A 22,518-nucleotide genomic window follows, 5' to 3' on the forward strand; every position below is an offset into this window, starting at 1 on the left:
TAACCACAGCGGAAAAAATGAAATTGAACCTTTATCTTACGCCACTCACAAAAAATGAACTCGAAATGGATTTAAAAGACTTAAAACATAAGGCCCGATACTGCAAAACCCTAGAAGAAAACACAGGATGGAAGCTCCTTGATATTGGTCTTGGCAATGATCTTTTTAGATGACACCAAAAGCAAAGCAACAAAAGCAAAAATCAACAAGTGGGACTAAATCAAATTAAAAAGCTCCTGCATAGCAAAAGAAGCAATAAAAATAAATAAAACGGCAACCTACCAAATGGGAGAAAATATTTGCAAACCATAAATCAGATAGGGGGTTAATATCCAAAATGTTAAGTAAATATACGTAAAGAACGCATACAATTCAATAACAACAACAACCCAATTAAAAAATGGGGAGAGGAACTAAACAGACACTTTTCCAAAGAAGACATCCAAATGACCAACATGTACATGAAACAATGCTAAACATTAACTAATCATCAGGGAAATGCAAATCAAAACGACAATGAGATATTAGCTCACATCTGTTGGAATGACTATTATCAAGAAGACAAGGGATAAGGGTTGGCAAGGATGTGGAAAGAAGGGAATCCTTGTGCACTGTTGGTGGGAATGAACATTGGTTCAGCCACTATATGGAAAAGAGTATTAAGGTTCCTCCAAAAATTAAAAATAGAACTCCCAGACCATCCAGCAATTCCACTCCCAGGTATATAACCGAAAGAAGTAAAAACAGGATACTGAAGAGATACGTGCATTCCCACACTCTCTGCAGCTTTATTTACAATAGCCAAGATATGAAAACAATGTAAGTGACCGCTAACAGATGAATGGATAAAGATGATGTGGTACACATATAGTACAAGGGAATATTATTCAGCCATGACAAAGAAGGAAATCCTGCCATCTGCAACAACATGGGTAAACCTTGAAGGCATTATGCTAAGTGAGGTAAGTCAGACGAAGAAGGACTAATGCATGTTACTTACACGTGGAATCTGAAAAAGCCAAACTTGTAAAAACAGCGAGTTGAAGGGTCGTTACCAGGGGCTGGGAGATGGGGGTGGGGGCAGGGAGTCGGGAAGACGGTGTTTAACGGTACACGCTTGCAACCAGTAGTTAAATAAGTCCTAGAAATCTAATGCACAGCATAGCGATTAAACAATACAATACTGCATCACATACTTCAGAGTCATAGCTAAGACACTATACCTTAATGCCCCCCAGAAAAAGAAATGATAACTATGTGATGTGATAGAGGTGTTAGCTAAGGCTACTGTGATAATCCTATCACAATATATAAATATATCAAATCAACAGAGTGTACACCTTAAACTTACACAATGCTATGTCAATTATATCTAAAATAAAAATAGTGTCAGCTTTTAGCTGTAAACTAGAAATGTATTTCTAAATTAATGACTTTCAGGAAAAAACAAGGTATTTATTATACATACATAAAATTTTCAAGTCTGATCCATCAAAATGCCATTATATTTACTTTGGAACTTCCTATGACTCTTGAAACAGTGCTTTTTGAGGGGTAACAGTCACCTTAATCCAAAACACCTGAGGGTGGCTACATCTGAGGAAAGCACTATATTATTATAGACCTTAGAAAAGAATCATCATCTGGTGTTTTTATAATGGGAATCATAAAATTATCTCTAACTCAGTGGAAAAAATCCTGAAGGAATAAATTAACTACTTTTCACAGTTCTTTAAATGCTTTTAGGAAATTTTAAGAGATCAACAAGCTAAATACATGATCACAGCTACTAACCAAAGGGATATTTATTTTCTATGATGCAACACTCCGGCCACAATATACCACTTCACAAAAATGGGGACTGAAAGCCAGAAAGACCTGAGCTCAGCTCCTGGTCTAGCCTAACTTACAGGTCAAGGTCTCCCAGACCTCCGTTTCTTTACTTGTGGAATTAATGAAGTTACTCATTCAATGTTGGCTGAACGCCTACTATGTGCCAAACACTGGGTGAGCAGTGGACGTTTGCTATTTGTTATTTGTTTTGAGTAAATAAAACCATGGTCCTTGCCCTTGCAAAACTCCTAATCTTGTCAAGAGACAAAGAAACACAATAAAACTAGGATGAACCAGGATGTTAGGCGGGGGGAACCAGAAAAGGCTGCAGAGAAGACAAACAGTTTAGCTGAGACTCGGAGAATGAATATGAGTTGCTTAGATGGGGATTACGGTTATTCCTTGAGGAAGAACAGACTATGCAAAGACAGGAAGACAGCAAAGAAGAAGAAGAGAGAGGTTTGATGCAGATGATGGACAGACAGAGCATCGAGGAGATAAACTTCAAGCCTTGTTGCCACACTAGGGAATTGGCCCCTCCACCGTTAGGGAAAGGTTAGGTTCCTTCAACACTGAGATTCAGGAGACTGGCTGTATGCCCAACCAGATGAATCCAATTTGTCCACCATTTCATCTAAAGTTGTTAGTCTTTCAAAGCAAAAAAGCTCTGATGCTGACATTATGAAATCTAAAAGAATTCGCTTAACTGATAAATTTATCAGTTAAACTAAAATTTAGGACTAGCAGTAGATTTCTATTGTTTTGATTACAGTAGTAAAACATTCCCAAAGCAAGATATATGACAAAAGATATACTTCTGTTCTTTATCAAATACAAACCCTGTAAGCACACGTGTGAAAATTATAAATAGGTATTAAATTTACATGCCCCCCCAAACAGTTTTTCATACTTTGTTCAAATAAAGCTTTACTCTCTTCACTCTGAATGTCAATTAACTATAGAAGTACCTAAAGAGAATATAAAGTCCCATTTACCTGTGTTCTGCAGGTACAGGGGGCGGCCAAACAGCAGGATCTCTAAATGGTTCACCTTGACAGGACACAGGGAAATCTGGGGGCTTGTCGATTTTAAAACTTTCCAAAGTGCTGACAATACTTTTAACTTGTTCATATTCTTCCAATAATTCCTGCCGAACCTTAAAAAAATAGCCTTTATGCTACAAAGTATTTATATAAATTGCAAATAACAAATTTCTATAGAATTCTAGTTTTCTTAATGTTGTTCAAAGTATGCAAAATGAGTAATTAAAACATAGTTTAAAAATTATTTAAAGTTACATAGGAGGCCAGGAATTGGTTTGAAGACATACGTGTAATATTTATCTTTTCTTAGTGCAAGTCGTTATATATCTTTCATGAAGAAATTCTTTCTACCAAAGAATGTGATGACCATTAAGACAATTTAAAATAAGCAACTAAGTTAGTAAGAAGTTAACCATTCTCAGAAATCTATAATGTTATGCTAAATACTTTTAATATATTTCTAAATAGCTTCCTCAAAAATTGTCAGCCAAAATGCTGGTAGGAAATCAGCGTTTCCTGTCCCCAATATCACAAAATATGAAATGCCTGTCGTGAGCATCTGAAAGCCTGAAGTGGTGTAATACCGATACTAAGAATTACCCATTTCCAATTTAAATTCTGCCTCACCGAAGTCTGAATTCTTTTCGCCGGGTTTAAAATCTTTCAAGTCCTGGCTAAAGTTTATTTTGAGCTCAAAGGCAAGATTTTCCCCATATTTCAAAAACTTCACTGAGCACCAACTATGTGGAAATTCTCACGTTTTCAAACTTTGAGCCCAAACTAATTTTCAAAGACAAGCAGATAATAGATTGAAAATTACATTTCTAAATTAATTTTAACCATTTTAATTTTCTTAACCAGAAAGCACACTTTACTATAAAGCGGAGCATAAGAAACTTTCCCTTAACTTTATCTCAAATAGTATATAGAAAGGAACATATAAAGGAGTCACAGAACCCAAGAAAAATCTAAATTCAACTAATATATGCAATTACATGTTACACTTAGAGAAATGAAATTTCAGAACCTAATGGAAAGAAACATAGTAGAAGTACCAGAACAGAAATGGTCACTATTTAACACAATTAAGAACAGGTCAAAAATATTTCCATGCTAGATTAAAAAACAACTCTTGCCTGGGGATAGGATGCAGGATAGAACACAACTAAAAATTTAAACTTGAGTTAAAGGGAGTGTATTGTTCTCACTCAACATAATTTGGTTAACACTTAAGTTGGAAAATAAGCCAAATTTACCCTGAAAACTTAGTAAAACATCAATTTCTGACCAGTGGAAAACTTAAAAGAAACACTTGAAAGGCATTAGCACATAAATGAAACTTCAAAGAAATGCCTGACTTTGTACTTTTAATTTTAAAAGGATTTTAAGTTTTAAGAGTAAGTGGGGAAATTCTAATTCAAGTTTTTATTAACTGTAATATTATATAACCAAGTTGTATAGTCAAGAGACACAGCAAATATATTAGTGTTTTTTATTAGATTACTGACTCCTTTGTATTTGTAAGGAGTCTTTCAAAAGAAGAGAAAATCTTCTTAAAGGAAAAGTTTTATGAAATGGGTCAAAATTACATGTAAAATGAAAGGGGAAAGGGCAAGTAGAAATATCTTATTTCAAAAATTTGTAATCACACACAATTAGTCAACTGATCAGGAAAAAGAATTAAAAGTAGATTCAATTTGAATTAAATATCTTCAAAATATGTCTCATAAAATATATTATCAAAAGTATATAAAATATTAACTGGGAAAGACAGAAAATTATTCAGAGTACATTTTAAATATATTTCAGTGTTCAGACAAATAAGAGCTATTTACAAAAATCTCAAACTAATTTTCTAATCCTTACCTTTCAAGTATAACAGACCACTGCCCTCATTCACTGAATACTTGAACGTGATCTTACCTGCTGCCATTTGCCTTTGACAGCTGGGTCTCTGACTGACTGGCAATGTCTCTGAATCTGCTGTATCACCCCCTGGTAATATACCATTGATGAGTCATAATTTCCAAGAAGTGCATATTCTCTTCCTTTCTTTGCATTGTCACAAATCTCAGCCAAATTCATCTTTCAGAGACCTAAACATAAAATAAGACTTTTTATTAAGTTTTCAGTACTGACTTTAAAGCATTTCTTATTATGATTTAAAAGATCTGCTTAAAACTACTTTGAAAGTCAAAATGGTTCTCTCATTCTTTGAGGTTATCTGAATGCATCTTATAATATTGAACAAAATTCCCAATTTTGGAAATACAAAGGAGATCACAAAAGAACACACAAAGAGATAATAAGGAGACAAATTACACAGCTCTGAACTATAGATTTATGTTACAGGTACATAAATTAGACACTAGTTCTCCGTGCTCATTTATAATCACTACAAGCTGCAACAATAGTAAAGATGAACTTTCTTTCTTTTAGTCAACTTATTCCTGACAATGTAAAAATAAATATATGAATATCTCACATTTTCCAATGACATCAGTTAAAACGGCAGAAACTATTTTCTCACTAAAACTATTTGGCCCCAAGAACAGAAAGTTAAGGAACTTTTTGACTTAAGGAACACATTTTAAAAGAACAGCCTATGTCCATGCGTCGTTTATATACATTTAATTGTTCCATACAATTTAAATCTAAGCAAAAACCTGTGAATTAAACTACCTGAGCTCTTTTTGCTCCTCATCTTGTAACCTTCTATGACCTTGTCATTTGTAGCTTTTTGTCTGTGCAAATAACTATCATTAATCTTTCCCCTTCTATAAGATGCTAGGAAGAAATACCATCAGAACCTCTGGTTTCCACCAAAGCCCTCCAGCCCAGTAATTCTGGCTTTTCTTCCAGGCTTCTCTGAAGTCTCCCAAGATCATCGAAGGCTTCTAAGCAAAGTTGCTTTCCACCAAACACTACGGAGTAGGAAGTCCAGAGATACAGGAGAATGACATCTTGGGAAAGAGTCCAAATTGACCTACTCTTATTTCCTGGAACAGTAAACCAATGAATACACTTGGTAGAGAAAAATCAAAATATTTCTCCATGCCTTCCTGAGGGAATCAAATTTTGGTGTGGGTAGCTTGGCCCTTCCTCTCTTACTTCTTATCTGTTCTTAAGGGGCTCAAAAACTCTTCCTCAAAATTAACTGCCTCTCCTCTTGTTCTAGTCACTTCAGCTGACTCCAGTACATTTTTGAGAATAAAATTGTTTCCTTTATGTGTTTTGGCATATTATTTGCCCCTTCTCCAGGCATAGGTTCCTTGAAGGCAGCATCTAGGTTACTTGTGAATCACACTGCAGCAAACAGTACACTACTTTTACACAGTGAGAAATTGCAACATTCAGTAGATCTACCCACAGAAAATAGGACAACCACGGAAAGCCTCCTCTTCAAATTAGAACAATTCTTCAAATTAGTCATTGTGAGACAAACGCATTAATTCTGCTAATATGTACAGGCACACAAATATGCAGACTGAAAATATCTCGATGTAAAGCAGGGGTCAGCAAACTTTTTCTGTAAAGGGCCAGAGAGTAAATATTTTTAGCTTTGAGGGGCAATGGGCAAAATCGAGGATATTATGCAAGTACTTATATGATGAGACAAAAAAGTCCACAATTTTTATCGACAAAATTCAAAATATTATAGTAGTAATAGTTGAGTACAACTTTTTGCAAAACAGGTCTACTAATAAGAATGGAACTCTTGGGCTTCCCTGGTGGCGCAGTGGTTGGGAGTCCGCCTGCCGATGCAGGGGACGCGGGTTCGTGCCCCGGTCCGGGAGGATCCCACGTGCCACGGAGCGGCTGGGCCCGTGAGCCGTGGCCGCTGAGCCTGCGCGTCCGGAGCCTGTGCTCCGCAACGGGAGAGGCCACAACAGTGAGAGGCCCGCGTACCACAAAAAAAAAAAAAGACTGGAACTCTTTTGTGGGGGGGCATTTCATGTAGGTCGGATTCAAAGTTACCGCTCCCTGTCATCAAAATCAATTGCAAATGTTCATATGTTAATGCTGCTCTTTAATAAGACTCACGCATCTCATGTTTAAAGTGTCTTTTCACCCAGATAGGTACTGTCACATAATGATATCAAATCACAAGCATATGATTTCATCCAGCATATTCACTGTTTGGAAAGCATTTAAAGATTTTATTCTTCTCTTGATATGTCTTTTAGCGTGTCATTACATTGCATGTTAATCACTTCCAATTGAAGGGTAAGTGGAAGTATCTCAATTACACAGTTAAATGGATTTCATAATATGGAAATTTCCTTTGCACTTGCATCAAAGTAGTTTGAGCTCAAAAAAATATACCGAAAATCTGGGTGGGAATGGAGATCTCACTTCTTTGCTTTAACTTTTGACAGCAAGGAAAGCTATATAAAATAGCTTGGTATTACTTGTCATTCAAACATTAGTTGGCATTGAAATAACTTTTAGTTTTGCATATAAGCACTGTTTGGTCCTGTAATTTTCAGTTGATTCATAAAGAAACATTATCAAGTCTGCAGCCAAACTGATTTCCAAAGCCATTCAGTGTTCAGTAATAGTGGGTGAGAGCAGTTCCTCTCATTCAGAAAAATTTCAAATCGGCTCTTAGCTCAAATGATTACAATAGAACTTTACCACTACAAGCCACCAAACTGCTGTGTGGCAGGGGCAAGTCTATTTCTGACAAAAATTCATGGAACTGACAATGGCTAAGTCCTCAAGAGCAACACTCGAGTCTTAAGACACTAATGGTTCCTTACTACATGACAGACTCAAATATTCTCTGCAAAACACCTGCTGATAAAAAAAAAGGTGAAGGGCTTCCCTGGTGGCACAGTGGTTAAGAATCCGCCTGCCAATGCAGGGGACACAGGTTCGAGCCCTGGTCCGGGAAGATCCCACATGGCACAGAGCAACTAAGCCTGTGCGCCACAACTACTGAGCCTGCACTCTAGAGCCCGCGAGCAACAACTACTGAGCCAGCGTGCTACAACTACTGAAGCCCGTGCACCTACAGCCCGTGCTCTGCAACAAGAGAAGCCACCGCAATGAGAAGCCCGTGCGCCGCAACCAAGAGTAGCCCCTGCTCACCGCAACTAGAGAAAGCCCATGCACAGCAACAAAGACCCAACACAGCCAAAAAAAAATAAAATAAAAATAAATAAATTTTTAAAAAACAGTGAAGAGCCAACAACTTTAACCATGCTACATTTTCACAGCTTTGTAAATTTGTTCACCTAAGCCTTTTTTCTGTTCTACACATATTTTTTGCCACCCCGAGTTTCAACACACCTTAACAATTCCACTTCAGGTTGTACAGAATTCGTGTTTTCTCAACTTTTTATAAGTATTCCTGTCTGTAGCTATTCCACAAACACTATTCATTAAATGTAATTTTTCAGTAACTTCAAACTCAGCATTGACTGCTCAAATAAACACTTAAGCTGTTTTGGTAACATCTGTCAATTCATCAAGAGCCAAGGAAAACCAATCAAAATCATTTGCCTTGTTTTTTTAAATTGATTATTGATGTCCTCAACCTTTCCAGCAACTGTTCTCACCAGAAGGCTAACAGTCAAAAGCAAGTTTATTTTCTCCAGACACATTTCTTTGGTTGCTACAATCAAACAAGATTTACTTAAATTACCATTGGTAAATGACTTCCTTGTTTGGCCAACAAAGGAGACACTCAAAACTTACTCTGGGTGCAGCCTGATTTTCGTTTTTTAATTTTGTGAAGAAATTCTGCTTAAAAAGATATTCCTTTTTAAGTTTTCTAAGTTCTCTAACCACTGCTTTCCTATGAATTGGGAATACCATGATGAGTGATTAGTCTGGTAATGTCAGTGTAAACTGTATGTCTTTAGCACAGCTATAGTGTCATTGCATAATAATCACAATGCTTTGTCATTTAGTTCGATATTCTACACTCCACTGTGCTTTAAAAGTATAAATATGTCAAGTCCATTTTTCTCATCTTTTCTTGTTTTGACATGATGGGAAGCCGCTGACAATAAATGAAGTAAAATGTCACAGTTCAATGATATGCAAGGCACGTGAAACACTGTGATTACAGTGCACACCAAGCAGCAGTGCAAAGCAATGAGAACATCACAAAGTCTCTACTCCAACTACTGAACTCTGCACAAAAGTAGCCATAAACAATATGTAAACAAACGAGTGTGGTTGTGTTCCAATAAAATTTAATTTGCAGACACTGATATCTGAATTTCATTTATTTTCACGTCACAGAACACTATTCTTCTTTTGACTTCTTTAACCATTAAAAAAAATGAAAATAACATTCTTAGTTCATGGGCCATACAAAAATAAGGAGCAGACTGAATTTGGCCCCCAGACTATAGTTTGCCAACTCCTGCTTTCAGCTTGTCTTAAGAATCTACGAAAATAACCACATATTAACCCAAAAGAAGTAGAAGGAAGAACATAATAAGGTTAAGAGCAAAAACCAATAAAATAGAACAGGAAAAAAAAAAGAAATTTCCATGTAGCCAAAAGCTGGTTCTTTGGAAAGATCATTAAAAATGATTAAACCTTGAGCTTCCCTGGTGGCACAGTGGTTGAGAGTCCGCCTGCCGATGCAGGGGATGCAGGTTCGCGACCCAGTCCGGGAGGATCCCACGTGCCGCGGAGCGGTTGGGCCCGTGAGCCGTGGCCGCTGAGCCTGCGCGTCCGGAGCCTGTGCTCCGCAACAGGAGAGGCCACAGCAGAGAGAGGCCCGCGTACCGCCAAAAAAAAAAAAAGATTAAACCTCTAGTATCACTGACCAAGAAAGTAAGAGAGAAAACACAAATTACCAAAATCAGAAATGATGGAGGGGTTATCACTACAAACTTTAGAGCTATTAAAAGGCAAAAGAGGGCTTAATTAAATGGACAAATTCTGAGAGTCACAACATACCAAAGCTATTTCTCAAGAAGAAACAGAGTAATTAATCTGAATAGTCCTCTGTCAATCAATGAAATTCAATTTGTAATTTAAAATCTTTCCACCAAAAAAAAACCCCCAAAAATAAAACAAACAAACAAAAAACCCAAAACACTCCAAATCCAAAAGGTTTCACAAGTGAATTCTCTCAAGTACTCAGGGAAAAAATAAACCAATTCCAAACAAACTCTCTCAGAAAAAGGAAGAGGTGGAAAAACCTCTAACTCATATTTTAAGGCCAGCTTTACCTTGATACCAAAACCAGACATTATAAGAAAAGAAATTTACCTACCAGTATCCCTCGGGAACACAGATACAAAAATATTTAAATTTTAGCTAATCAAATCCAGTATATAAAAACGATAACACATTATGACCAAGTGGGGTTTATACCAAAAATTCAAGGTGGTTTCTATTAAAAAACCAATCAATATAATGTTAAGGACTAGAAATGAAACATATGATCATCTGAATAGCTGCAGAAAATGTACCAGACAAAATTCAACACCATTAATGGTAAGAACTCTCAGCAAACTGACAATAGAATTTCCTCAACCTAGTAAAGCGGATCTATGAAATACCTGCAGCTAACATCATATTTATTGTGAAAAAACTGAATGCTCTCTCCCAAGATCAAGAAAGAACAAGGTCAGTATATTTCCTCTCACCCCGTCTATTCAACGTTAGAACTAGAGGTTCTAACCAGTGCAACTAGCCAAGAAAAAAATAAAAGGAATAAAGATTAGAAAAGAAGAAGTAAAACTGCTTTTATTCAAGTACAACACAATTGTTAATGGAGAAAATCCTAGGGAATCTATAATAACTACTAGAACTAATAAGTTAGTTTTGTAAAGCTTCAGAATACAAGGTCAATATTCAAAAATCAATTGTATTTCTATATATTAACAATAAACAGTTGAAAACTAAAATCAAAACAATGAAATCATTCAAAAATATTAAATATTTAAGGGATAAATTTAACAAAACATATGCAAGATTTGGACACTGAGAAAGTAAAGATGACCTAAGTTAATAGAAATACATACGCGTGTATGTGCACGTGCATTTATGAACTGAAACTCTCAATAATGGTAAGATGTCAATTCCGTGGAAAGTGACCACAGACTCAATGAAATCTCAATGAAATCCCAATCAAAATCCCAGCAGCTTTTCTTGTAAAAATCTACAAGCTGATTCTAAAGCTTAGATGGAAATACAAAGGACATAAAGTAGTCAAAACAGTTTCAAAAAATAGTAAAGTAGGACAACTTATATTGATTCCAAGATTTGTTATAAAATTACCGGAATCAAGACAGTGTGGGATTGGCATAAAGATAGACACACAGACCAATGGAACAAATTACAGAGTCCAGAAAGATCCATACATATATGGCAAATTAATTTTTGACAAAGTTGTAAAGGCAAGTCAATGAAAAAAAAGTTTTTTCCAAAAAAAGCGTGCTGAAACAACTAGATATCCATATGGGGGGGGGGGGAAACCTGAATCTCAACTCTTACCTCACATCATAAAAATTAACTCAAAATGAATGACTGATGTAAATGTAAGAGTTAAAACTACAAAACTTCTAGAAGACAACCCAACAACCTAAGATTGTTGAGGTTTTTTTGCACTGGTCCCCCAAACCCCAGTTCCCACAGGGCAACACATAATGGGCCAAGTGATACCAGCAAATGCAGGAGACTGCATTACAGGAGAAGAATCCTAAATTTAGGGAACCCAAATCAATTATATTGAACACCATGCATGCCTACCCTTTGTTCCAAATGAAGATAATATCTTTCTTTCAAGGCTATAAGGAAGCCTAACCTTTGATCTGGAGGAAGACACTCCATCTACCTTCCAAGGCTGTTCAACTTGGTTTCTCAATTCATCTTGGGGAGTCCCTTTGTCTCTTCTATTCTGAATCATTTTTTTTGTCTATCACGTGCCTTTCTTTCTGGTTTTACTCCCTTACCTTTACGGAACACATTTTCTATAGATGGGGGGTAAAGTTTCTGAGATCGTGCATGCCCGAAAGAAAACTCCTTTATTCTACCCTCACACGTCAGTAATAGTTTGGCTGGCTATTGAATCCTCACTTGCAAATAATTTTCCTTCGAAAATTTAAAGGCATTGCTCTATTACCTTCTAAGTTTCAAGATTAAGTTGAGGAAACGGAAGTCATTCAAATTCCTGATTCCTTATATATCATCTGTCTTTTCCCCTTTCTGAAAATTTGCAGGATTTTTTTAAACAAAAGTTTTCTAAAACTGTTGATGATATGCTTTGATATGGGTCTATCTGGGATTCTTTCAATCTAGAAATTACTATCTTTCAATTTTAGGAAAATTGCTCAATTAGTTCACTGATGATTTCTTTCCATTTTTTCTCTCTTTCTAAAACACCGTTTATTTAGCTATTGGACTTTCTAGATTGGTCCTCTAATTTTCTTATCTTTTCTCTCCTATTTTCCATCTCTTTGTCCTTTTGCTCTACTTTTTCGAGATTTTCTCAACTTTATATTCTAACCCCTCTCTAGAGTATTTTTCTCCTTTTGCATTTTATTATTGAAGTATATAACATAGAGGTACACAAGTCTTCAGTGAATTTTAACATCGGTTACAGCCAGGTAACACCCACATCAAGATACGGAACATCTCCATACCCCATAGGTTCCACGTCTCCTCACAGTGAGCGCTTCTCGTCTAGGGCAATTACTATTCTGACTTCCGTTACCATTGAGTTTTGCCTGTGTTTTTAAAATAAGCTTTATTGAGGTATAATTTTTATGCAATGAAGTGCATTAATTTCAAGAGTACAATTTGATTTCTTTTGAAAAATGTATACAACTGCATACATCCATCTGTTCACTAATCACTAAAGATTTGTCTTTTCTGGAATGTGACATAAATAGAATGATACAGTATCTATTCTTCTTTCATGTAGAATAATACTTTCGGGATTCAACCATGCTGTTCATATAGCAGTAATTTAATGCTTTTATTGTTGAGTAGTATCTCATTATGTGGATATATCAAATTTGTTTATTCACTCACCAGTTTTCCATATGGCACTTCACAGAAATAAACACAAAAGTATAGGATCCATCCTTGACCAAGGCTTCACAGTATTTCCACTGAGGTTACAACCAAAATTTCAAGGTACAAGAAATACAATCCATCAGGAGGGTGAGTCAAATGCTTCAACATATAGCTGAATCAGTGCTACTATCAAAAGCACTTGATAATCTAATAGTTACTATAAAATAAGTACATCTAAAAACATAGGGTCATTTCAAAAGGAATAGGCACATGTGAAAAAGAATCAGAAAGAACTTCTAGCATTAAAAAATATAGTCACTGAAGTGAAAAACTCAATGGACTGAGAAAATAGCAGATTCGGCACAGATGAAAGGGGAACCCAGAAACCAGAGCACAGAGCTACAGAAACTGCCCAGAATGCAGCATAGAGAGATAGAATAAGTAAGCAAAGATAAGAAATGCAGAGAGAAGAAAGATACGATCCATCATATGTCTATTATGAATTTTAGAAGGAAAAAAGGAGAGAGCAATATCCAATATGTAATGGCTAAAAAATTTCCAATATCTATAGAGGACAGTAACTCTCTGTTTCAAAATAAATAAAAATAAATCCACATCTAGAGACAATGTAGTAAAACTGAAGAACCTAAAAGCAATAGGGAGAAATGATATATTATCAACAAAGGAAAAATAATATATTGACAGCTAACTTTTCAAAAAGAATGCTGGAAGCCCGGAGGCAGCAGAATAGTATGTTGCATGTGCTGGGGGTGGGAGCCGCCAACCTAGAATCGCATATCAAGCTAAACTCTTCAAGTGTGAAGGCAACAGAAAAATTTCAGACAGAAAAACCCGGGTAGGGATCCAGGCACCACAAATTTTCAGTTGTGACCTCAGGCAAATCATGTAATTTCTCACTTCTACATCTATAAAAGAGGCAGAAGAGTAGTTCTCACCATATGGTTATTGTAAAAATTAAGTGTGATAATACATTAGCAACACTCCTAGCGTATGATGACACCGAATCAACGTAAACTATTTTACTCCACACTCAACATTAAAGCAGAGGTTTGGAGCAGCTAATTTTTCCTCAAAAATAACAGTAAATCAATGGATCCAGTTTTCATTATAAATTCCTAGAAGCTATACCACAACTTGAATTACTTTTAACCATAAACTTGAAATATAAGAGGGTTTTTAAAAATCTCCTTTAGTTTAAATTAGAAGAGTTTCTAGGACTTTTAAACGGCCAGGTTACATGTAAAGGAGGCATGAAATATTTTAGCAATGTCACACACTTGACAAAACTTCTCTTATTGAGGTATAATTTATCATGTATTCAAAAATGAATCAGCATCTTCTTGCAACATTTGCTACTGAACTGACCCAGTCATGTTGCCCTGTACAGAACGATCCAAGTAATATCTTCAAGGAGAGTTCTATTCTCAGAATGAAAAGAAGAGCTCAGTTCAAGTTCACGCTCAGACCAAGAAGAAAAAAATATTGTTTCACTTGGTTCTAGATAATTACGACTTGTCTCTTTCATGACTCAGATCTAAACATAACAAATAAACCCCTGGTTCCCAGCTCTCTCTCCAGCTGCACCTCCAACCACAGCCTTCCCACCATCCTACACAAAACACACGCACACGCGCGCACGCACACACGTGCACACACAGCTTTCTCCCCCAACATACTTGGATTTTTATCTTATAAGACTAAGACATACATTTGGGAAAACTAATAACTAGTTTATTTTCAAAACCCAAAATTGCTTAGGATGTCACTAATAATTCTTTTTTAAATTAAAACATGGTATTTATAATTCTTTTGTCTCCACAGTAATGGTTTTTAAATAGGAAAGAAAACATTTTTTTCAAACTAATTTTTAATGTGAGTGATATCTATCCAATTCAGTTATAATACATGTGAGGCTTAAGAAAAAAGTCTGCTTTAAACTATTTTTATTCTTACACTTCTGTATTTCTCTCATATTGCTCCCTTTCCTTCCACGAGCTCTAAATTCCTGAAAGTAGATATTTATTCTAGAAACACTAAAGCAGCCTCAACCATAGCAATGTGAACAAAATAACACTAGTTAGAAGAGTGGTAGCAAAACAACAAATTGAGTTTAACTTTCAGCATTTTGTACCACACTGAATTCAACCAATGTCCAGGCTCCACGTATTTTTTTAATGTTTATCCAAATCACCAAATACCAGTTTATTTCATGCAATGACTGCTATAAATACAAGCAATCAAACAAACATATAACCACAACTTCTCAAATTACTGCATCTTGAAGTGTGTTTTAATAGCAATAAATTAACCTACTATGGGAATACTAGTCACCAAAATAGTTAACCTTCAAAGTCACGATACCTCCCATCTCTTTATGTGGGGTTATATTCTCAAGGGCTGTAGCTTGCCATGAATAATGGAGAACATGACTTAATCATATACCCAAAGATAAGACAAAAATATCTGTAGCATTGAAGCTTTTTCATTTGTTTCCTCACCTGAGCTCACTTCACAAATACTTGAGAAACAGAAAACAACTGTCTGTGCAACATGAGAGAATCTAGATAGAGAATTCGAACAGCTTAAATGTTTCTCAGAAGTAACCATTACAATAATTTCTGCCCATGTACTAAATTCCACTGACGTTGTTAAAACATTAAAAAAGATAGAAAATGTTTATCATCCACCACTGTCTCAAAATGGCAACTTAAATTATAAATTTTATCTTAAGTGCATAAATACCCATTTAGTATGAAAATAATAGTAAGAACATTTACTGAATGCTTACTCCACATCAAGCAGTGTGATAAAAATGGCTTTCTAGACATCTAGTGGAGATTAAACAACGCACCTTGGAAAATTACTGCATTTTTTTTTAACTATTCTCAATCTACACCATAAATTTATCTAGCAAATGCCTGTATATGCCTGACTTTTACTAGGTATTCTAAGGCATAGTTTCACTAGGTCTAGATTATCGAGGAGACAAAATGTTTAAAATAATGCTGAGTACATTAAAATATATACATATTTTCATTTACAAATAGATGCTCAAATATTATTGAAATCATAATATGGATCAGTCCAAAAATGAGATGAGTCGGAGAATCAAAGAATTTTGGAGCTGTTGGGATCTCAAACCTTGTATTGGAACTCACTGTTTCTTTGAAGACGAAACTAAGGCAAAGACATTGTTACTATTAATGGTCTATATAAAATAACATTTTATAGCACTTCAGGAAGCTTCATTTAAAAGAATAATTGATGAATCTTTTTATATAGATCAAATTATCATTTTGTAATGTAACTACTACCTGATCTACCTGCTTAACATGGTCAAGTAAAGTCACAGAACATGGCTTTTTGTCAAAGAGAACTGACAATCCTGCCATGTTGTTGGTAAGGAAGGGGGAGAAGGGGAAGAGAGAGGCCTTCTGTTATGGAGCACTTCAGGTTTACCTCCGTTAAACTGTCTAATCTTCCCCAAAACCTTACAGATCGTATTAACATCTTTTTTGAGTGGGGCGCAGTTCTGGAAACATGCGCACGATCACATGGAAAATGAGCTGTAGTTCCGGAAGTGAACAACAGATCTATCTGACCCCTCCCACCGCACCACACTCAGGAAATGATCCTTGGAGAAATGTTCTCTGTAAAAGAATATCACTGTACATGTTGAGAAAATAAAGTATTGATCCAAAAGATCTGTAAGGGCCTTTCTAGTGTTAGTGTGATATTTATACAAATAGACAGCAATTATCAGTTAAAATGAATAAATCCCAAGTTACTGAGGAATGTTCCAATCGTAAGTTCTGGGCCTGAATTCTCTTCTCTTCAGGAACACATTAGGATATTGGTTTCCTCAATATTTTAAGCTTCCCCTTAGTAAACCAATCAAATTTTAAGGAGAAAAAAAAATTACACCACCTGGTGTTCTGCTGTCATCTAATCGATGAAACGATTCTTATTTGTCCCAGCTCAGGTCCCCTTCCATAGTGGCTATTTCAAATCTCCACTATTCTCCTTTCCTAACCCCAGTCTCATCTCTCATCAATTGACCTTTACTTCTATCCACCTCTTAAGGGCCATAAGCTTTGACCTTTCACCTTTTACCACCCAACCTATAACTACCTGTATCTACTCGCATCTCTTCCTTTTTCAGAGCTTCTCCCCTCCTATGAACACTAGCATGCTGCCTAGTAACACAGCTCGAACTTAGCTGCTGCTTATGAAACGTACCAACTTCATTCTAGCCTAATTCTTCCACCCTGCTCATGCCATACTTTCCTACTTTCTCAGGGACCTCGATCAGCTCTCTCCTCACTCTTCATCGCCTACACTGTCACACCTTTCCTCTTTATTGGCTCTTTCCTTAATAGCTTGTCATCAATCTTTTAAAAAAAAAACAACCTACAAGCCTCTTTTAGTTTGCATCAACTCTTTTTCTTCACAGTCAAGCTTCTTTAAAAAGAAGTGTGACTGGAAATTTTATGTTAAGGAAGTACTGTTGAATTTTTTAAGTAGGTAATACTACAGTTCTTTTTTTTTTTTAAAGAATCCTTAACTTTCAAAGATACATAATGAAATAATTACAAAGATATGATATCTGAGTCTAGCTTTAAAATAATCCATGGGACTTGCCTGGTGGTACAGTGGTTAAGAATCCGCCTGCCAATGCAGGGGACACCGTTCGAGCCCTGGTCCGGGAAGATCCCACATGCCGCGGAGCAACTAAGCCCGTGCGCCACAACTACTGAGCCGGCGCTCTAGAGCCTGCTAGCCACAACTGCTGAACCTCGTGTACCTAGAGCCCGTGCTCCGCAACAAGAGAAGCCACAGCAATGAGAAGCCCACGCACCACAACGAAGAGTAGTAGCCCCTGCTCAATGCAACTAGAGAAAGCCCGCGTGCAGCAACGAAGACCCAACGCAGCCCAAAGTAAAAATTAATTAATTAAAAAAGAAATAAATAAGATAATCCAACTGCGGGCAGAGATTATATATGAAACAAAATTGGTCATGAGTTCATTCTCCAGGCTAGATGATGGCTACATGGGGCTCATTATTCTGTTTTCTTTTGTATATGTATTAATGCAGAAACGTTTTTTTCAAGTAGCCTATGCCCACATCCCTCGTCTTCATTTCTGCAAAGTTTAGAAATGATGTGCAGTCACCAAATCCATTGGACACACTTCAATCTTTGCCTCACTCACCCTCTCCGAGGCACCTGGACCACTCCCTCCCTGCTTCCTACTTTCCTCTCCTTGACGCTCTCTGCGGTTCTTCTCCTTGCTCTCTGCCTCCTGACCTCTCAGCCTCATCTGTGGGCCCCCACTTCCTTTCAAACACACCCCACTCTCCCCAGAAACTCAACCCCCCTGTAAATGCTGCTGTTTCCCAAGAGTTCCACATCCAAACCTCTTCTTTTTTCATAGCTACACATTCCTCCTGTGTGAGCTGGTCCATTCTCTCCTATAACTACGTATCTACACATAAACCTCTACCTCTGAGCTCTGTCCTGAACTCGGGATACACATGCCTCCTTACCTGAATATCCTACAGGAACCTGGAACAAATACTCAAAAGTAAACTGATTTATCTTTATCTTTTGCCCCGATAAAAACCTGCTCCTCCTCATCTCAATCAGTGGTTTCACTATCCCCATCAGTCATCCTAGCCAGAAAACTAATCATTTGCCTTAGGATTCCAAATCTTTCTAGCCCCCAATATCCAAACTCTTATTAAGTCATATCAATTTTACCTCTTAAATACCCCTGCAATCCATCTCTTTCCATAACTCCGACTGCTTACTTTAGGCTCTTTTCATTTCTTTACTGGACTTTAAAAAAAATTTTTTTCCCTAAAACTGGTTTTCCTATCACCACTCTCCTGGATCCATTCTCCACACTGGAGCCGGAGGTCTTTCTAAAATACAAGCCCAATAAATGGCACTACTCCATCAGAAATTCTTCAACAGTCACCCCATGTGGAGGAAAACATCTAAACGCTTTGTCATGGTACCAAGTACTTCGAGATCTGGTCTCCCCCACTACATTGCAAGTATTCTGGGATTTAGTCATCAGAATGACCTAGGGTTCCGCAAACACAAAGCACTCCAATTTTTCCTTTGCTTTTGTTATGCCATTTGCCTAGAATGACTTTTCTCAGCCTCTCTGCAGTAAAAGCTTAAGCAACTTTCCTAACACAAGTCAAATGTCACATCATCCTGGAGGCTTCTCCTAATCTCCCTGGACAGAATCAGGATCTTTCTTCCAAAGGGTGTGGAGAATGGCATCAGTGGTTTAGATCATGACTGAGATGAGTTAGACCCACTTGGGCTGAAATCCCAGGTTCACACCTTATCAGCTATGACTTTGGGCAAGGGCTCTAAAGCTGTTTCCTCATCTCTAGATAACAGCAGCAACTTCACAGGATTGCTGTGAGGATTAAATAAGGGGTTGCATGCAAAATACGCCAGAGAGTACCTCCCACAGAGTAAGTATGCAATACACGTCACTGTGATATTACCACGTATTCCCACTCGAGGCTCACAGCTACTTGCACCTCTCTCCCACGCTACTGTGATGACACGAATGTGTGCCCACGCAGGATACAGACTATATTCTATCATCTCCTAATTCCCACCACCTGGTATATATATTGCCTGGCACATAACAGGTCCTTAACAAATCTTGAGTGAATGAACAAATCTTGAATGAATAAATATTTCAAATCCTTATACCGTATACCATAAGGTCTTGATTTTTTTCTAGTGGTCTTACTAAACCTACTTTTTAACCTCCTCCTATGAAAGTGCTATGTTAAGTATAGTTTACAGAGGCCAACTTCATTTAATGGAAATAAAAGGAATTTTATAGTGGCCTTATGTTGTTTTCTTGGTTTAAAACACACACACATAAAATAAGCCCACAATACATCAATAATTTTCCAACATATCACTGTAAAATGCCAAATTTCTAGGATGGTATTCTACCTATCGAAAAATGTTAAAGGGTAGACAAGGCAGGTTTTCTAAATCTGTGTCGGCTTCCTTACCGCCAGGGCCTGAGCAAACTTCAGGCGCTAAGGTGTATTCCAGAGCATTAAAAAAAAAGAAAGAAAGAAAGAACATGGCGCTTTTCATTCTGAAAAATGGTCCTGAGAAATTCTGAAAAATGTTATAAAAAAGAAAATAATTATTACTACCCACTGCTAAAAAAAAATGAAATAAAAAGACAAGTCTGTATTTCAAAAACATTAGTGATTTAAAGTTGAACTGAGCTTTCAAACAGAATCAAAATATGTGTCGGCAGTGTTCAGGCTAGTAGGCGGGGGTGGATCTTGACCCTCAATAAATAAAATGCAAAACGCAAAACAGTAAAAATATCAGATACTACCATATAACAGCATGGTATCTTTTCTCTACTTCTACACTTAACCTTTAAACATTAATGCCCTTTGAGTAATTATTAATCAATGGGTTCAATTAATGCAAACGCCTCCTAACTACTTCAGAACAAATCTGATCAAATACCTAGAAATAAAGAAGGGAATCAGGGAAAAGGAGAACCCCCTGTTAAAATAGTTTTTCGGGTCTCCCATCAAACGTGTGCCATACATACGGTTCTGCACCGAGAGGCAGCAAACCTGGGGGGGAGAGGCGCCGAAGGCCCGAGGCCCTGCAGCCTGGGCGGCCGCTCCTCCCAGAGACTACGCGGGGCGGTGGCCGGGCCGGGGTGGGGCCAGTGCTGCAACCGGGGCGGGCCAAATGGCGGGGCGGAAAGCCCGAGTCTCACCTCCACTTCCCCTTCCCAGCGCTCAGAACCCAATTCCGCGACCACCCCAGAGCCCCCCTCAACACAAAGAGAAAGATTGTTTCTCTCCGCTCGGCTCAAAGTTTATCGGTCTTTCCCAGCTGTCGGGGACGCCGGGCTTTGTAGTTCTCCCGTCCAGGCCGCCCCGCCAAGGCCGCGAGCCCAAGGAGCCGCTGAACTACAATCCCCATCATGCCATGCGCGCCCACGGCTCTCCCCGTCCCGCACGGCACGCACTGCCTCACCCGCCGCGCACGGCTCCCGCCTCTCCCGCGGCGGGAGCAGGGGTGGGGCTGTCAAGCCGGGTACCCCAGCCCCGGCTCTGTAGCTGGCGCCCGTCTCCTTCGGATTCATTACCTAAGTGCCGCAGATCGACAGACCGTTTTGCTGCGGTCCAGGTGGGGTGGGGGTGGGGCATAGGCCGCCGCCGCCGCGGAGTCCGTTAGTTCGCGACGTGCGTGTAGAGGCGGCGGCGGCGGCGTACGGTTGCCATGGCAGCGGTGGGCCTGTAGGGCGTGGGGCTCGAAGTCAGCTCTGGGGAGGAGCCTGGGAACCCACCCAGGTGCCGGGGCAGGGAGGCACTAGGGTGCGCCTAGGAGCGGAGGGAGACGGTGGCATTGAGGAGGACGGGTGACGATGGCATTGAGGAGGACGGGTGACGAATTGAACTCCAGTGCTGCCGATGAGCCCAGCGCGGCTGCGTCCAATCCCCGTGGCAGGACGCGTGTCCGTTCTCTCGGCGAGCGCATCGAGCCTGCTCTATTCTGACAGGATGCCTGTGGCGTCAGAGGAAGGAGCGGCGCCAGGCTCCTAAAAGGTCGCTGGTCCAGCTGTTCCCTCGCCGCCTATCCCGGCATCCCCGCGGGCCCTGCCTCGAGGCATGTTTGGAACCTAAGCCACCTCTTTTGGGTTTTTTCACCAGTAAGACCGAATTTGCAACCTCTCACACCTCCTTTCTGCCGTTTTCTGTGTAGGATAGAAACGAATCATTTAGTGAAGTGTAATGCATGCGGCCTTTAGGATTATTCGGGAGGCTTGAGAATTTGTAAATGGCATTGATTTCACTTGAACGTTGATCTATGATATTTCTTAAACAATCGTATGTGGGCTGGCCATGACCCGTCTCCGAGATGCCGTGAGTCTAAAACCCACTTCTTCGTTCACGCCCTGCCGCTACACTGGGTGGCTGATAACCAGGGACAACTTAATTGGTCTGATGCTCAACGTTTTAATCTGCAAAATGGAGATAAGAGCCGTTTCACAGTGCTCGTGAGAAACGAAAGCACTGATGCTGATGAAGCATTCTAAAACAAAGCCTGGCATTCAACAGTAACTTTAAAATATTAGTTCCTTGATCCATCGTGATAAGAGCCAGAAGGGTGGGCGCCTGGAGGTGAGGGTGTGCTTTGACTGAAGAGGGAATTTTTCTGTAGTGATAGAAAAGCTCTGTATCTTGCTTAGATTTGGGTTCCAAGGGTATATACATTTGTCAGAACTCATGAAATGCTACGCTTGAGATGTGTACATTTCACTGTAGGTAAATTTACCTCAAAAAAAGAACATTAAAATAGCAGCTATTATTATCATTAGAGCTGTAGACTCTAATAGAGACCACAGACATATTCTAGGTCCAATCCCCAGAATATGCAGGTGAGGAAAGTGAGGCCTACAGATTTAAGTAGATGGAGGAGGAAGGAGGCATTACTGACTCCTGTCATTTTCTAGTAATAAAAGCCTCTTGAGAATTTATGATTGAAAATAGCAAGCTGCTGTGTGTCCTCAGTTTTCAGGCGGGGTCACCTTGTCCATAGAGAT

At 38.4% G+C, this 22,518-nt stretch overlaps 1 protein-coding gene across 14 annotated transcripts in view; it reads right to left on the reverse strand.

Moving 5' to 3' along the window:
• The window catches only part of KATNAL1 (katanin catalytic subunit A1 like 1), an 81,399-nt gene extending 59,970 nt beyond the window's left edge, over positions 1-21,429 (reverse strand). For 2 of the 14 annotated variants that reach the window (XR_010837113.1, XM_059041806.2), the window contains exons 1-3: positions 20,686-20,892; positions 4,800-4,972; positions 2,829-2,989 (exon numbers count right to left, since the gene is read on the reverse strand). Coding sequence is in view for 7 of the 14 variants with exons in the window: in XM_059041806.2 (XP_058897789.1) it covers positions 2,829-2,989; positions 4,800-4,961 (323 nt within the window). In the remaining 7 variants the exon portion in view is untranslated. Of the gene's footprint in view, positions 1-2,828; positions 2,990-4,799; positions 4,973-12,493; positions 12,578-12,884; positions 12,965-19,945; positions 20,058-20,511; positions 20,893-20,948 lie in introns of those variants that run through there. The other 12 variants (XM_067016207.1, XR_010837115.1, XM_067016206.1 and 9 more) reach the window with 12 other exon arrangements.
• Positions 21,430-22,518: the final 1,089 nt, after the last annotated feature.

The sequence above is a fragment of the Kogia breviceps genome, chromosome 16, assembly GCF_026419965.1.
Source record: "Kogia breviceps isolate mKogBre1 chromosome 16, mKogBre1 haplotype 1, whole genome shotgun sequence".
In the NCBI taxonomy this organism is placed as follows: Eukaryota; Metazoa; Chordata; class Mammalia; order Artiodactyla; family Physeteridae; genus Kogia; species Kogia breviceps.